The sequence below is a fragment of the Gossypium hirsutum genome, chromosome A05, assembly GCF_007990345.1.
Source record: "Gossypium hirsutum isolate 1008001.06 chromosome A05, Gossypium_hirsutum_v2.1, whole genome shotgun sequence".
In the NCBI taxonomy this organism is placed as follows: Eukaryota; Viridiplantae; Streptophyta; class Magnoliopsida; order Malvales; family Malvaceae; genus Gossypium; species Gossypium hirsutum.
Genome location: NC_053428.1, coordinates 105,775,478 through 105,787,137, shown reverse-complemented (window position 1 = coordinate 105,787,137; position 11,660 = coordinate 105,775,478). Strand labels below are relative to the sequence as shown.

The following is an 11,660-nucleotide window of genomic DNA, read 5'->3' as shown; positions in this document are numbered from 1 at the left end:
TCCACTTCTTTATATGAAAGTAGACTCTTTCAGCTTTAATTTCATATCTCACTCAACTTCTAATTCTATTTCCACTATTTTTGGTGATTTTTTAAAAGTTACATCAATGCTGCTGTCCAAGAACTGCTCCATTGCAATTTTTAAAAAAAAATTTAATATAACCCCTTTATAATTGTCTAACCTTCCCTGCAAATTTCAAATCACAACCAATTCCAGTATTTCATCTACTTCATTTAAATACTAATGAAGTTCAACCAATCAACCATTTCAAACTAAAAACATGTATATATTTCGATATCTAACGCAACCATAACATTCAAATTTACTTTTCACTTCAATTCCCTATACATGCCATATAAATCCAAAAAGTTGCTTAACATAAACTACCGGAGTATATCTGGATAGTGTGATTCTTGATGTAGATCCGATCCTCCGAATGTATAAATACGTTAATCTACAAAAACAATAAACACACACATGTAAGCTTATAGAAAAGCTTAGTAAGTTCATAGGCATAAAACATAAATCTTACCAAACACTTGTACACTTATACAATATACACCATTACTAAATTTACCTGTCAACCACAATCTTTGGTGAGTTCCTTGGTATAAACTCACTACTACTTATTCTTTTACCATAATTCCTTTGGGCCCATTTGTCACTTACCATCCTTGATCAAAATTAAGGAACGGTTACGGAAAATTGAGTACTTCACTTTCACTTTGACATATGACCTCTTATCACTTGTCCTTGATCAGATAAGTGTAGCTAGGCTACCACTTATCACTTTGCCACTTGATCAGATAAGTGTAGCTGAAGCTACCACTTATCACTTTATCACTTGATCAGATAAGTGTAGCCACTTATCACTTTGTCTCTTGATCAGATAAGTGTAACCACTTATCACTTTGTTTCTTGATCAGATAAGTGTAACCACTTATCACTTTGTTTCTATCAGATAAGTGTAGCCACTTATCACTTTGTTTCTTGATCAGAAGTACTCAAATCCGGTGTTCCACTTAATTTGATCATTTATTCGATTTTCACATTTTTATTTATTCTCATTTCAACAATAAATACATTTCATCATACATTGTATAATTCATGAAATTAACATTTAATCATTAAATTTCAGCCATATGAACTTACCTGGATCGATTTGCAGAATTTGTAAAAGTTCAGGGACTAATCGGCTACTTTTTCTTTTCCTCGACTTGTTTCAGGTTCTCGATCTAAAATGCAAATTTATTCATTCATCAGCATTTAATTCAATTCTAATTCATTTCACAATTTATGCCCTTTAATTTTCGAAGTTACACTTTTACCCCAAACTTTACAGTTTTTACAATTTGATCCCTACTCAATTAACCCCTCAATTGATCTAATTTTCTCAATTAACACCTTTTTCCAACTATTTTAGACTACTACATAGCCTTTCATACTCAAAACCGCAACACCAAACCTTAATTCCCAACTTTTTCACAATTAGGTCCCTAAAATCAATTTCTATCAAAATTACTTAATAAAATCATCATATAACAAAATTAAAGCTTCAATTTCATGTTTATTCATCATAAAAATCCAACACTAATCAATGGTAACTTTCAAAATCAGCCATGGAATCAAAAACTAATGAAATAATTAGTTGGACCTAATTGTAAAAGTATCAAAATCACAAAAATTAGAAGAAATAATCAAGAATTAAACTTACATGATTCAAAAATATGAAAAACCAGCTTATTCCAGACCTCCTATGGCGTTTTTGCTGATAAATTGTGAAGAGATCTCTAGATTTTTCACTTTTGTCTTTGTTTTAAATGTTTAATTTGTTAAGTTTCCAATTTTGCCCCTGTTTCTCCTTACATTCTGCTGATTTTTCTTACCCAACCGTCCAGCCCATATAATTTGGGTCTAATAGCCTTTTAAATCTCTCCACTTTAGTCACTTAAGCTATTTAATCACAATTTAACAAATTTTACACTATTCCCAATTTAGTCCTTTTTAGTTAATTAACTATCCAAACGTTAAAATTTTCTAACGAAACTTTAATACCAACTCAATGACACTCTATAAATATTTCTAAAAATATTTATGGCTCGGTTTAAAATCTTCGAGGTCTCGATACCTCGTTTTTTTATTTTAATTATTTTAATATTTATTCCTAGTACACTATTCACTATTTCAAAAATTTTCCTAACTTCACATTTAACTTATACTTACTAAATTTATAATATTTTCTACTCGTTTGTCAGATTTAGTGATCTCGAATCACCATTCTGACACCACTAAAAATTCAGGCTATTACACTATTAGCTATTTAATGTCATAAAATCAGTATATAAATAAGTATATGAGCTGTTTTTGGATGAATTATAATTAAAAATATGATAGTTGAAATAATTAAAAGTATGAGTGAATTATATATATTATTATGCAAATCTACATCTATATGTTCTCGTATTGAACTTAGGTATGCCATTTATACAAGTTTATAAGGGGTTCGACTATGCAACTATGCATGTATATGTTCTTGTGATAAATTTAAGTATGAAACTTATATATGAAAAAGGGAGATTCGATTAGGTATGTATGTTCTTGTAAAGGTTCTTGAACGGGGTTGAAGAGATGAAATTATTAGCTTGGATTATCTTAATGTGTTCGAAAGTACGATATTAATAGTATGCTTCAATGTGTTAAGTTATATATATATATTCGGATGTATAATTTAGATATTGAGTTGAATTTGATGACTGAACTTTTTATACCGATGTGGGTTAAGGATATAGTTTATAAATTATTGAGCTGAATTTTTATGTGAATTCTATATACCATTATGATATACAACTCCTATGAATTGAGATTCTTTTGTTAAAGCTCAGTATCATTCGGTTTATCGTTAGTGACATAATTCAGACTATAAGTCTAGCAGGCTTAATGCCGGTGACACATTTCAGACTATAAGTCTAGCAGGCTTAATGCCGGTGACACATTTCAGACTATAAGTCTAGCAGGCTTAATGCCGGTGACACATTTCGGACTATAAGTCTAGCAGGCTAAGAGCCGGTGTATTGAATCAGGTTTTAAAACCTAGCAGGCTAAATGCCGGTGAATCCGTTTAAAGCATGTGATAATATACAATTGATACCTCTATGATTTTGATTATATGAAATCGATGTATACATAAATGTTCAATCACATGATTTTAGTCATATTAACTTGATGAGCATATATATATACATATATTTGGTCTAAGCAATTGATAGATATGTATATATATATATATATGTTGCATTCGGCATAGGTGGATATATTTATGTGTATGCATTCGGCATAGGTGAAAATAAGTGTATGTATCTATGCATTCGGCATAGATGGGTATAGGTGCATATGTGCATTCGGCATTTATGGATGATAAGCATAAAAATTTGGCTTTTGATATATGTAGTTGAATAGTTGTATTTAAATGGATTCGATGAAGTGCGAACAATAAGTACTCTAGAAATCAGTATATGCTGTTAAGGATTATGCTAGTAACTTGATTATATGCATATAATGTATATACATTTGTCCGTTTATGTGTATTAGATAAATATACATCCTTTTAGACTTAAACAAAATGACTCAATAAAGTAGTGTTTGATTAGTAATCATATTTGATGATTGTAATTTCAATAAATTTACTTAAAGAATTATATGATTCTTTTATATGTATTATAGATATGCTGTAGACTTACTAAGCTATAAAAGCTTACTTTGTTTGCTTTCGTTCATTCGTTTTTATAGATTTTTTTTTTTGGAGACGCGTTACGAGCTCGGGGATCATCAGCACCGCCCATCACACTATCGACTTCTTTTGGTATTTTGTTAAATATTTGAACTCGATCTTATGGCATGTATAGGCTTGATAATGTTTTGGATAATTTTGAATCCTATTGTGTAAATAGCAATGCGAAAAGAGTTTAACTTCCATGCTTGAATTTGATTATATATGTTCATGAATTGGACTTGCATTTGGAATTAGATATTAAAGTTATGTTTATGTGAGCTTGGTTTCGTAATGCCTCGTAACCCTGATTCGGCGACGGAGACGGGTTAGGGGTGTTACATTCAATTTTTACAATTTTTGATGATTTTTCAAAGTTAGATTACTGTTGCTGTCCAAAACTATTTTAGTGCAAAATATTGATTTCCATTTTGCCCCAAATTTCACAGTTCATACAATTCTGTCCTTGCTCAATTAACCCCTCAATTAAGCTAATTTTTCTCAACTAATACTTTACCTAGAAATTATAAGTTATTTCACAACTATTGAAATTCAGAATTTCCACATAAAACCCTAACTTCAAACTCTTTTGCAATTAGGTCTCAAACATTCACTTTCTATTCATTTCTTTCAATAAAATCGGCATATAAACAATTTAAAGCTTTAATTCCATGCCAAATCATTATATAATTCCAGCACATACTCATAGAAACTTTCAATTTCTTTCATAGAATCAAAAACTAATGAATTCAACAAGTGGACTTAGTTGCAAAAGTCACAAAAACACAAAACTTTCAAGAAACAATCAAGAATTGAACTTACTTGCAGTAAAAATATGAAAAACCAGCTTAAGGAAACCCTTCTATGGTGTTTTTTTTTTTTTTTTGCTGATGAGAATGCAGAAAAATAAAGAGAAATCTAGATAATTCCACTTTAGTCCTAGCTTTATTAAGTAAATTTTGCAATATTCCAATTTTGCCCTTAATTCTCCTTATTTTCTTGCTGATTTCATGCCCTTTCTGTCCAGCCCAAATAGACCTTGGGTCTATTTTCCTTTTAAACCCTCTTTCTTTTATCATTTAAGCTATTTAATCATTTTCCATAATTTTATATTTGTTACAATTTAGTCCTTTTTGTTCAATTAACTATCGGAACTTTAAAATTTCCTGACGAAACTTTAATACTAACTTATTAACACTCCATAAATATTTATAAAAATATTTATGGCTTGGTTTAAAAATTTTGAAGTCTCGATACCTCGTTTTCGATTCTAATTATTTTAATATTTATTTCTAGTACACTATTCACTATTTCAAAAATTTTTCCTAACTTCACATTTAACTTATACTCACTAAATTAATAATATTTTCTACTTATTTGTCAGATTTAGTGATCTCGAATCATTGTTCTGACACCACTAAAAATTCAGGCCATTACATTTGATGCCAAAGCGATTTTGACTAATCACTAATAAATTTAAATATTAACTAATAAAGTTTTCATCAAATTCATTCAATATTATTATTCCCAGTGTTCAGGGTTATTACTGGTTAACCAACTATGCTTGAAAATGTTTAAAATATGACTTTTGTACAAAACAGGGGCAAAGTATCGATACTTTGGCAATTTTTGCTCAAAAGCACTCGGAAATTTTGCTAAAAAAACCCCTACATTTATTCAAAATAGTCTAATACTTTGAAACCAAATTAATTCACCTCAGACCCATTAAAATTCTTCACTTAAATATACTAATTAACTTGGATATAATTCTTTATCTAATTTAGTTTGAGCAATCTCTAATTTCTAATCATTCACGGAATCAGTAGGATTTGTAAAATCTTACATTTTAGTCCTTTAAATAACTAACTCTATTCATAACTTAACAAGCCTATGTACATGCCATATCTAAACCAAAATATTTGCATCTACTCTTGCTCGGGCTTGGCAGATGTGATAAGATGAGTTGAGGTCGATTTTTTTTTCTGAATCCAATGCTTAATGTCTAACTTGTACCTATGCATTAGAAAACAACGCGTTAAGCTTGTGACAACTTAGTAAGGACCCATGATATCGAAATCTATTAAAGTCTTTAATTCCTAATATTTCATTTCTTTGTTTATTTACCTTATTTCATCTTAATTTCTTATTATCATACTGATTTCACTTTTTACTTATTTCACAATTCCGTCTTTATGATAACAAGTCAGCAATGAGAATTTACTACTCTTTTTAATGCATGTATCACATTTCACCAATTAACAAAATTTTCATAATTCGTCACTAACCTTTATCATTTCTTTCACATATTATTTTTACACTTTTAACATATTAGCCCATATCTTCATTAAATTTCTTTATTAAATTCCATTAAACACATTCACAATATCTCAAAATCATTTTATGCATCATTCTCACTTTTTTTTTCTTCAAATACTTACCACAACTTATTCGTTAGACCGTGCCAGACACATTGAATTGAATGGATACACGAAACATATCGGATAACATGAAGCACCAAAGTGCTTTAACACGAAGTATCGAAGTGTTGAGATCACGTAGATCACGATAGCATAGTAGCGCTTGAGTTCTTATGGCATGCCAACTATATCCACAGAATTCAATATTAGTCTACATAAGCATTTCACAATATTGAATTTATATCATTTAAACACGAATATTATATTTCATGAATATCACGATTTAACTGTATTTCTAACACTTATAGTCTTCATTTTCACGATTTTTTTTAAAAAAAATACTTATAATGATATGATATTCTAATCAATAAAGTTTCAATTTATAATTCACCATCTATCTTGCAGTTTCTTCATCTTTACAATTATCAATAATTGCATGTAGAACTTTTATGAACTTACAATCTAATCCTTTATACCTCAAAATTTTACATTTATTTTAATATCATTTCAAATTCGTCTTCCATTCAAAATTCATTATCATTTAGCACTTTAATCCATTAATTCACCATGATATCTATTTTCACATACCAAATTTATATACACTTCACTTTTACTATTTCTAACATAAATTTCACAAGTTTACTACTTCTTAATTTTCCACAACTTAAAGAATAATTGTAATTTGAATTTCAATATTTATTTTTTTCTTATCAATATTTTCTTGTAAACTCTTATGTCTTTTCTAATCTAATCCATTTTGTTATAAAAATTCAATATTCATTAATTAATCATATCTAATCAAATTTTCTTCCTTATAACATTTTAGGCACGTAATCTATTTATCTCATTTCCCATGGCACATTTCTATGCATTTCACTTCTTTTATTTTTTACCACATAAATTCTCAAATTTTACAACTTAATCTTTATTATCATAATTCCACATATTTGATATTTTAAATATTTTTCATCATTTCATAGTACCTCGATTATTCTTTTTATCATATTTTCTCAATTCATATGTTAAATTTTCCATACTTAATTTTACTTGCTTACTATATGTTTTACCAAATATTTTAATCCTTAAATAATAAGGAAGTACATGAGTACTTATTTTTTTTATCCAAAATCACTTGTTTTTCTCTTCTCTTGTCACTTAATTTTCTTTCTCAATTTCTCTCTTCATCAACATGTTAAAAACACAATATTTTCTTACAAGAAATCTTCACTTTAACACCATATTTATATTTTTCTATCACTACCAAATTTAAAAACAACATAAAACATTAACACTCATATTTTAACCTTTTGAAATCAAACTTTAACTTGATTTTCTTCTTCCTCTAAAACTTTCATGAATGCTCCTTTAATGAAATTGATGTGGCTATTACTCTTTTTTATTGTTTCCCAAAAAATTTTGGAAGGAAATAACTTATTTAGCTTGTATTTGGTGAAAAAGACTTATTTGCAAGAAAAATAAAAGTTGAAAATGGTAGAAAATAGTGGCTTACGTGAAACATGAAAGGGCTGATGGCTTTTTATAGCCATTTCATCTTTTCTTTGTCCATTCTTCTACACTTTTCCATCAAATTATCTATCCAAAAAAAATATATTTAGGCTATATACCATTTTACCTTTCCATTTCCATTTAATTACAATATTACCATTACTCATAAATATCTTTTCAATTAATTTACCATTTTGTCCTTTCACTTTTCTTATAATACCACCATGTATCTTATTTACTTTTGGTATATTTTCACCTCTAATCCCTCCTTTTCCATTGATTCAATTTAGTCCGTAATCATCTGTTTGCTTTACTTTTTTTTATCCTTCCACTCTTAATATATTTGCTTTATTGGCCCTTAAACTTTTTCATATTTATAGTTTAACCCCTTAAACTTTGAATGTTTACTCTTGAGTCATAGAACTTTCCTCGTTTGCGATTTAATCCTCAAGTTAAGTTAATATCTCACAATTCTCCTCTTAATTAATTTTTCTTATCTTCACTTAACTTCCTCCTTGTTATCACCTTTATTTTACTGTATCGAGAATAAAACCTCGACTTTCCACTATTTTTATACTATAATAAATTTCGGGATGTTACAATATATGTAGATGTAAATGTTATTTATAAATCAAAATGTATGTCATATAAATGCAAGCATATATTTCTAGAGCTGTGCATTGAGTAGTTCATTCCAAGTATCTGGAACACCAGGCAAGCACCAATGCAAGCAGTCAGGGGAATTTTTACCATAATATGAATTGTGAGCCTCATCTCTTAGATCAGATAGAGCAGTTATATCCAAAAGCTTCACCCTGGTACCCTTAACTGCAGCAGCTACAACCTTGTCGCTCGATTCATCTTCGAAGACTTCACTCCCTCTGGTCATCGGAATGGTGTTATCGCATCTACCGCCGGTGTCCCAGTCGCCTTTGAAAAAGTGCGTTGGCGACTTTGTTCTAAAGAAAACTTGCAAGTTGGGATTCGACGCCAACTTAGAATCAAGCCATTTTACTATATTGTTCACTTTAAAAATCATGGCATTGGAGATGTTCTTGAGATTTCTGTCTTGGACAGGCGCCCCGTTCACGTACATCACCTCGTTGTCCCAGCTAACCAACGTTTTTCTCCAATGCTGATCCGTGTTCATGACTAATACATTAAGGTGATCGATGTTTTCTCGAATGAAAGCTGGCTGACGGTCCAAATGCATGGCGTTAAGGGTGTTTGGATCGGTGGCATTAATAGGCTCTAGATCACACAGTCTTGTTCACTTAGAATACAAGATTGTGGTATTGGTACTCCGAAACCGGTAACCCCAACCAGGGTGATGGATCTCTCCGGTGTATAGGAACTGAACATCTTCAATGTCAGAGCTCTCTTTGCCCCCGGTGAGCATGCACATCATAGATTCAAATTGCTGTCTGCTCAATGAATCTCCAACAAAGGCAACTATTTTGTCTTTCATCCTGTTATATATATATATATGTGTGTGTGTGATACAAGCTTATTCTTTTAAACAACTCAAGCATTAACTAGGATAAAGTACCTGCAATGGGAGTCTCTTTGATCTTATTTTGTGTGTGTGTGTGTGTGTGTGTGTGTGTGTGTGTTTGCGTTAAACTGCTTACCTTTCCAAGAAATGAGAGGCCTCAAACTCTGGCTTTTGACAATCTACGGACTGCCATCTATAACCTTCGTAGGAGAAATCTGTTCGACTGGAGAGTCTCCATGCCCACTTCCTTTCCATATACTTGCATTGAGCAGCATATAAAGGCGGCCTGCTATCAGCAACCCATCTACCTCTTGCATAATTACAGACTGCAAATATGGATATAATACAATTTAATCCTCTACATCCTTCATTAGTTATACAAGGAAGAATATGCATCGCATTGCATTCTCGTGTACCTTTTGTGTCGACTGAGGCTGTCCCATTTACAAAGCTACCATCTATCATCTCAGCTTCAAAATCATCACCATTTTCCATTGGCTCTTTCCCTTCTTCTTTCTCAAGTGATTGATACTTATTTCCATCAGTTTTCGTCTCAGCAGGCTCCATAGGCTCTGTGGAGTTATTTGGGTCGCAATGAATGCATACTTCATATGTAATATCCATTGAAGCTAGAAAAGCTTGAGTAATGGTTGAAACAGCTAGGCGTACAACTTTCGTAAAACCTCAAACCAACTTCAACATAGCTATAGCATGCACATAGATTCTGAAATTCAACAACTTAAAAATAGATATAAAGAAGAATGAAATGGGAAACAAACCAGGAGGTGTGTTGGACTGGTATTGGGTTGATACATGTGTATAAACAAAAGGATTGGTCTCCCAATCCCAAAGCAATAAGGTCATCAAAACCAGAGCAAGCAGAGCCACAGAGATTTTCTTTCCAGTTGTTCTGAAACCATCTCCTCCTTTCATCTCCTCTTCTGCACTGCAAAAGAAACAAACACATTCCGAATGAATTAGATCCTCGGTACCACCGATTTAAACAACGGTCACAATGTGATGTTATAGTCACTACTTTTCTGATTCCGATCCTCTCCGCTGCCGATATACATCATTAGTATTCAGCATGCAGGAAGATGAAATAATGCAAGTATGCATGCATAGCATGAATCAAATATAGTAATACTAGAAAGTATATGGAAAAATGTTAAAGAGGAAAACACAATGAACCTTGTTAGTAGGAAGTGCCTCCTCTGCTCTTCCTTTGTTTTGGATAAATTGTATGTCTCAATATTATATATATACTCTAATATCAATAATACCTACTATAAAAGCAATCCTTTATGTGCTTGTTGATATGTATGTATGCATGGTATGTTCATTTCATTACATTATCTCATATTTTACATAATTTATATATTTTAAATATTAATTATATAATATTCTTTTATATTACTCTTCTTACACTATCGACTAGGTCTCACTATCGACTAGTTCTTCATTGTTATTGTCATATTTTTATATGCAAAAACGAAATATTATAGGTAAAAAAAAACACTTTTAATTAAAAATTATTTCTCAAATTAAATAAGTAAAAGCTTGAAAACAACTTTAAAGTACATGAAAATATTTTTGAAATAAGTTCATATAGTGATTTGACATTGAAAATTGAAAATTGAAAAAGTAAATTATTAATTAATACATGAATGGGATTTCATTATTGATGTGAGATTTTGTATTATAATTCTTCTTTTGGTAAAGAATACTTTACGTCATAATTAATTAGTGATATAAACAATAAATATTACATGAAATATATAAATTAAGAATCAAATCTGAAATTTTTCATCAATCTTGCAACTTCTTTTGGTTTTAAAACTACAAAACTTAAATCCAAAATTGAAATTAATTGCAAGAAGGATATTTTTAAGATAATTTTGGGAATTAGAGGAAATAAATGAAAACAGAATTATATCTTTAAATAGAATTTAGTCTTCAGGAATTGGAAAGGAAAAAGAAATTCAGGCACCAAACTTCTGAATCTATTATGTTTAAAAGGGTCAATTACGATTGGCAAAGCCCAACTTCTGAAACAGGCACCCAACCATCAGACCGCCGTCATGTCAGCCATCGTGTCCGGTGGCCAAACATTTTTCCAAAAGCGCTTTGATCTAATGGCTTAGATTTTTCAAAGAGCAAAAGATTTCCAAATTAACTAAAAGTCCAAATTTCGTGTACAAATATAGAAAAAAAACCAAAAAATTTATATACACAACCAACTTGCAAGTGTCCTTAAAAAAAATTAGATATCAAGTTTTGAAATTAAAATATACATGATATATAATATTAAAATTTAATTTATATATAATATTAACAATTTTCATGTCTCTGACCCTTTTGTTTTATACATTCAATTTAAGAAATTAAATTAGATGATAATGGAACAATTTTTCTTTAAGAAAAAAGAAAAAATTAATATGAAAAATGAACATCAAAGGTTAATTACAATTTTAAT

At 30.2% G+C, this 11,660-nt stretch overlaps 2 protein-coding genes across 2 annotated transcripts; both read right to left on the bottom strand.

Annotated features, from left to right (window-relative positions):
- Window positions 1-8,237: 8,237 nt before the first annotated feature.
- On the bottom strand, window positions 8,238-10,428 carry LOC107961435 (protein trichome birefringence-like 16). The gene is made up of 5 exons (XM_041114400.1): window positions 10,376-10,428; window positions 9,964-10,130; window positions 9,601-9,756; window positions 9,321-9,510; window positions 8,238-9,158 (listed from the first exon to the last, which is right to left on the bottom strand). The coding sequence occupies exons 2-5, from the start codon at window positions 10,115-10,117 to the stop codon at window positions 8,960-8,962; spliced, it is 699 nt and encodes a 232-aa protein (XP_040970334.1). The 5' UTR covers window positions 10,118-10,130; window positions 10,376-10,428; the 3' UTR covers window positions 8,238-8,959.
- On the bottom strand, window positions 8,357-8,902 carry LOC121203328 (protein trichome birefringence-like 14). Its single transcript, XM_041112044.1, has one exon. The coding sequence runs from the start codon at window positions 8,900-8,902 to the stop codon at window positions 8,357-8,359; it is 546 nt and encodes a 181-aa protein (XP_040967978.1).
- Window positions 10,429-11,660: the final 1,232 nt, after the last annotated feature.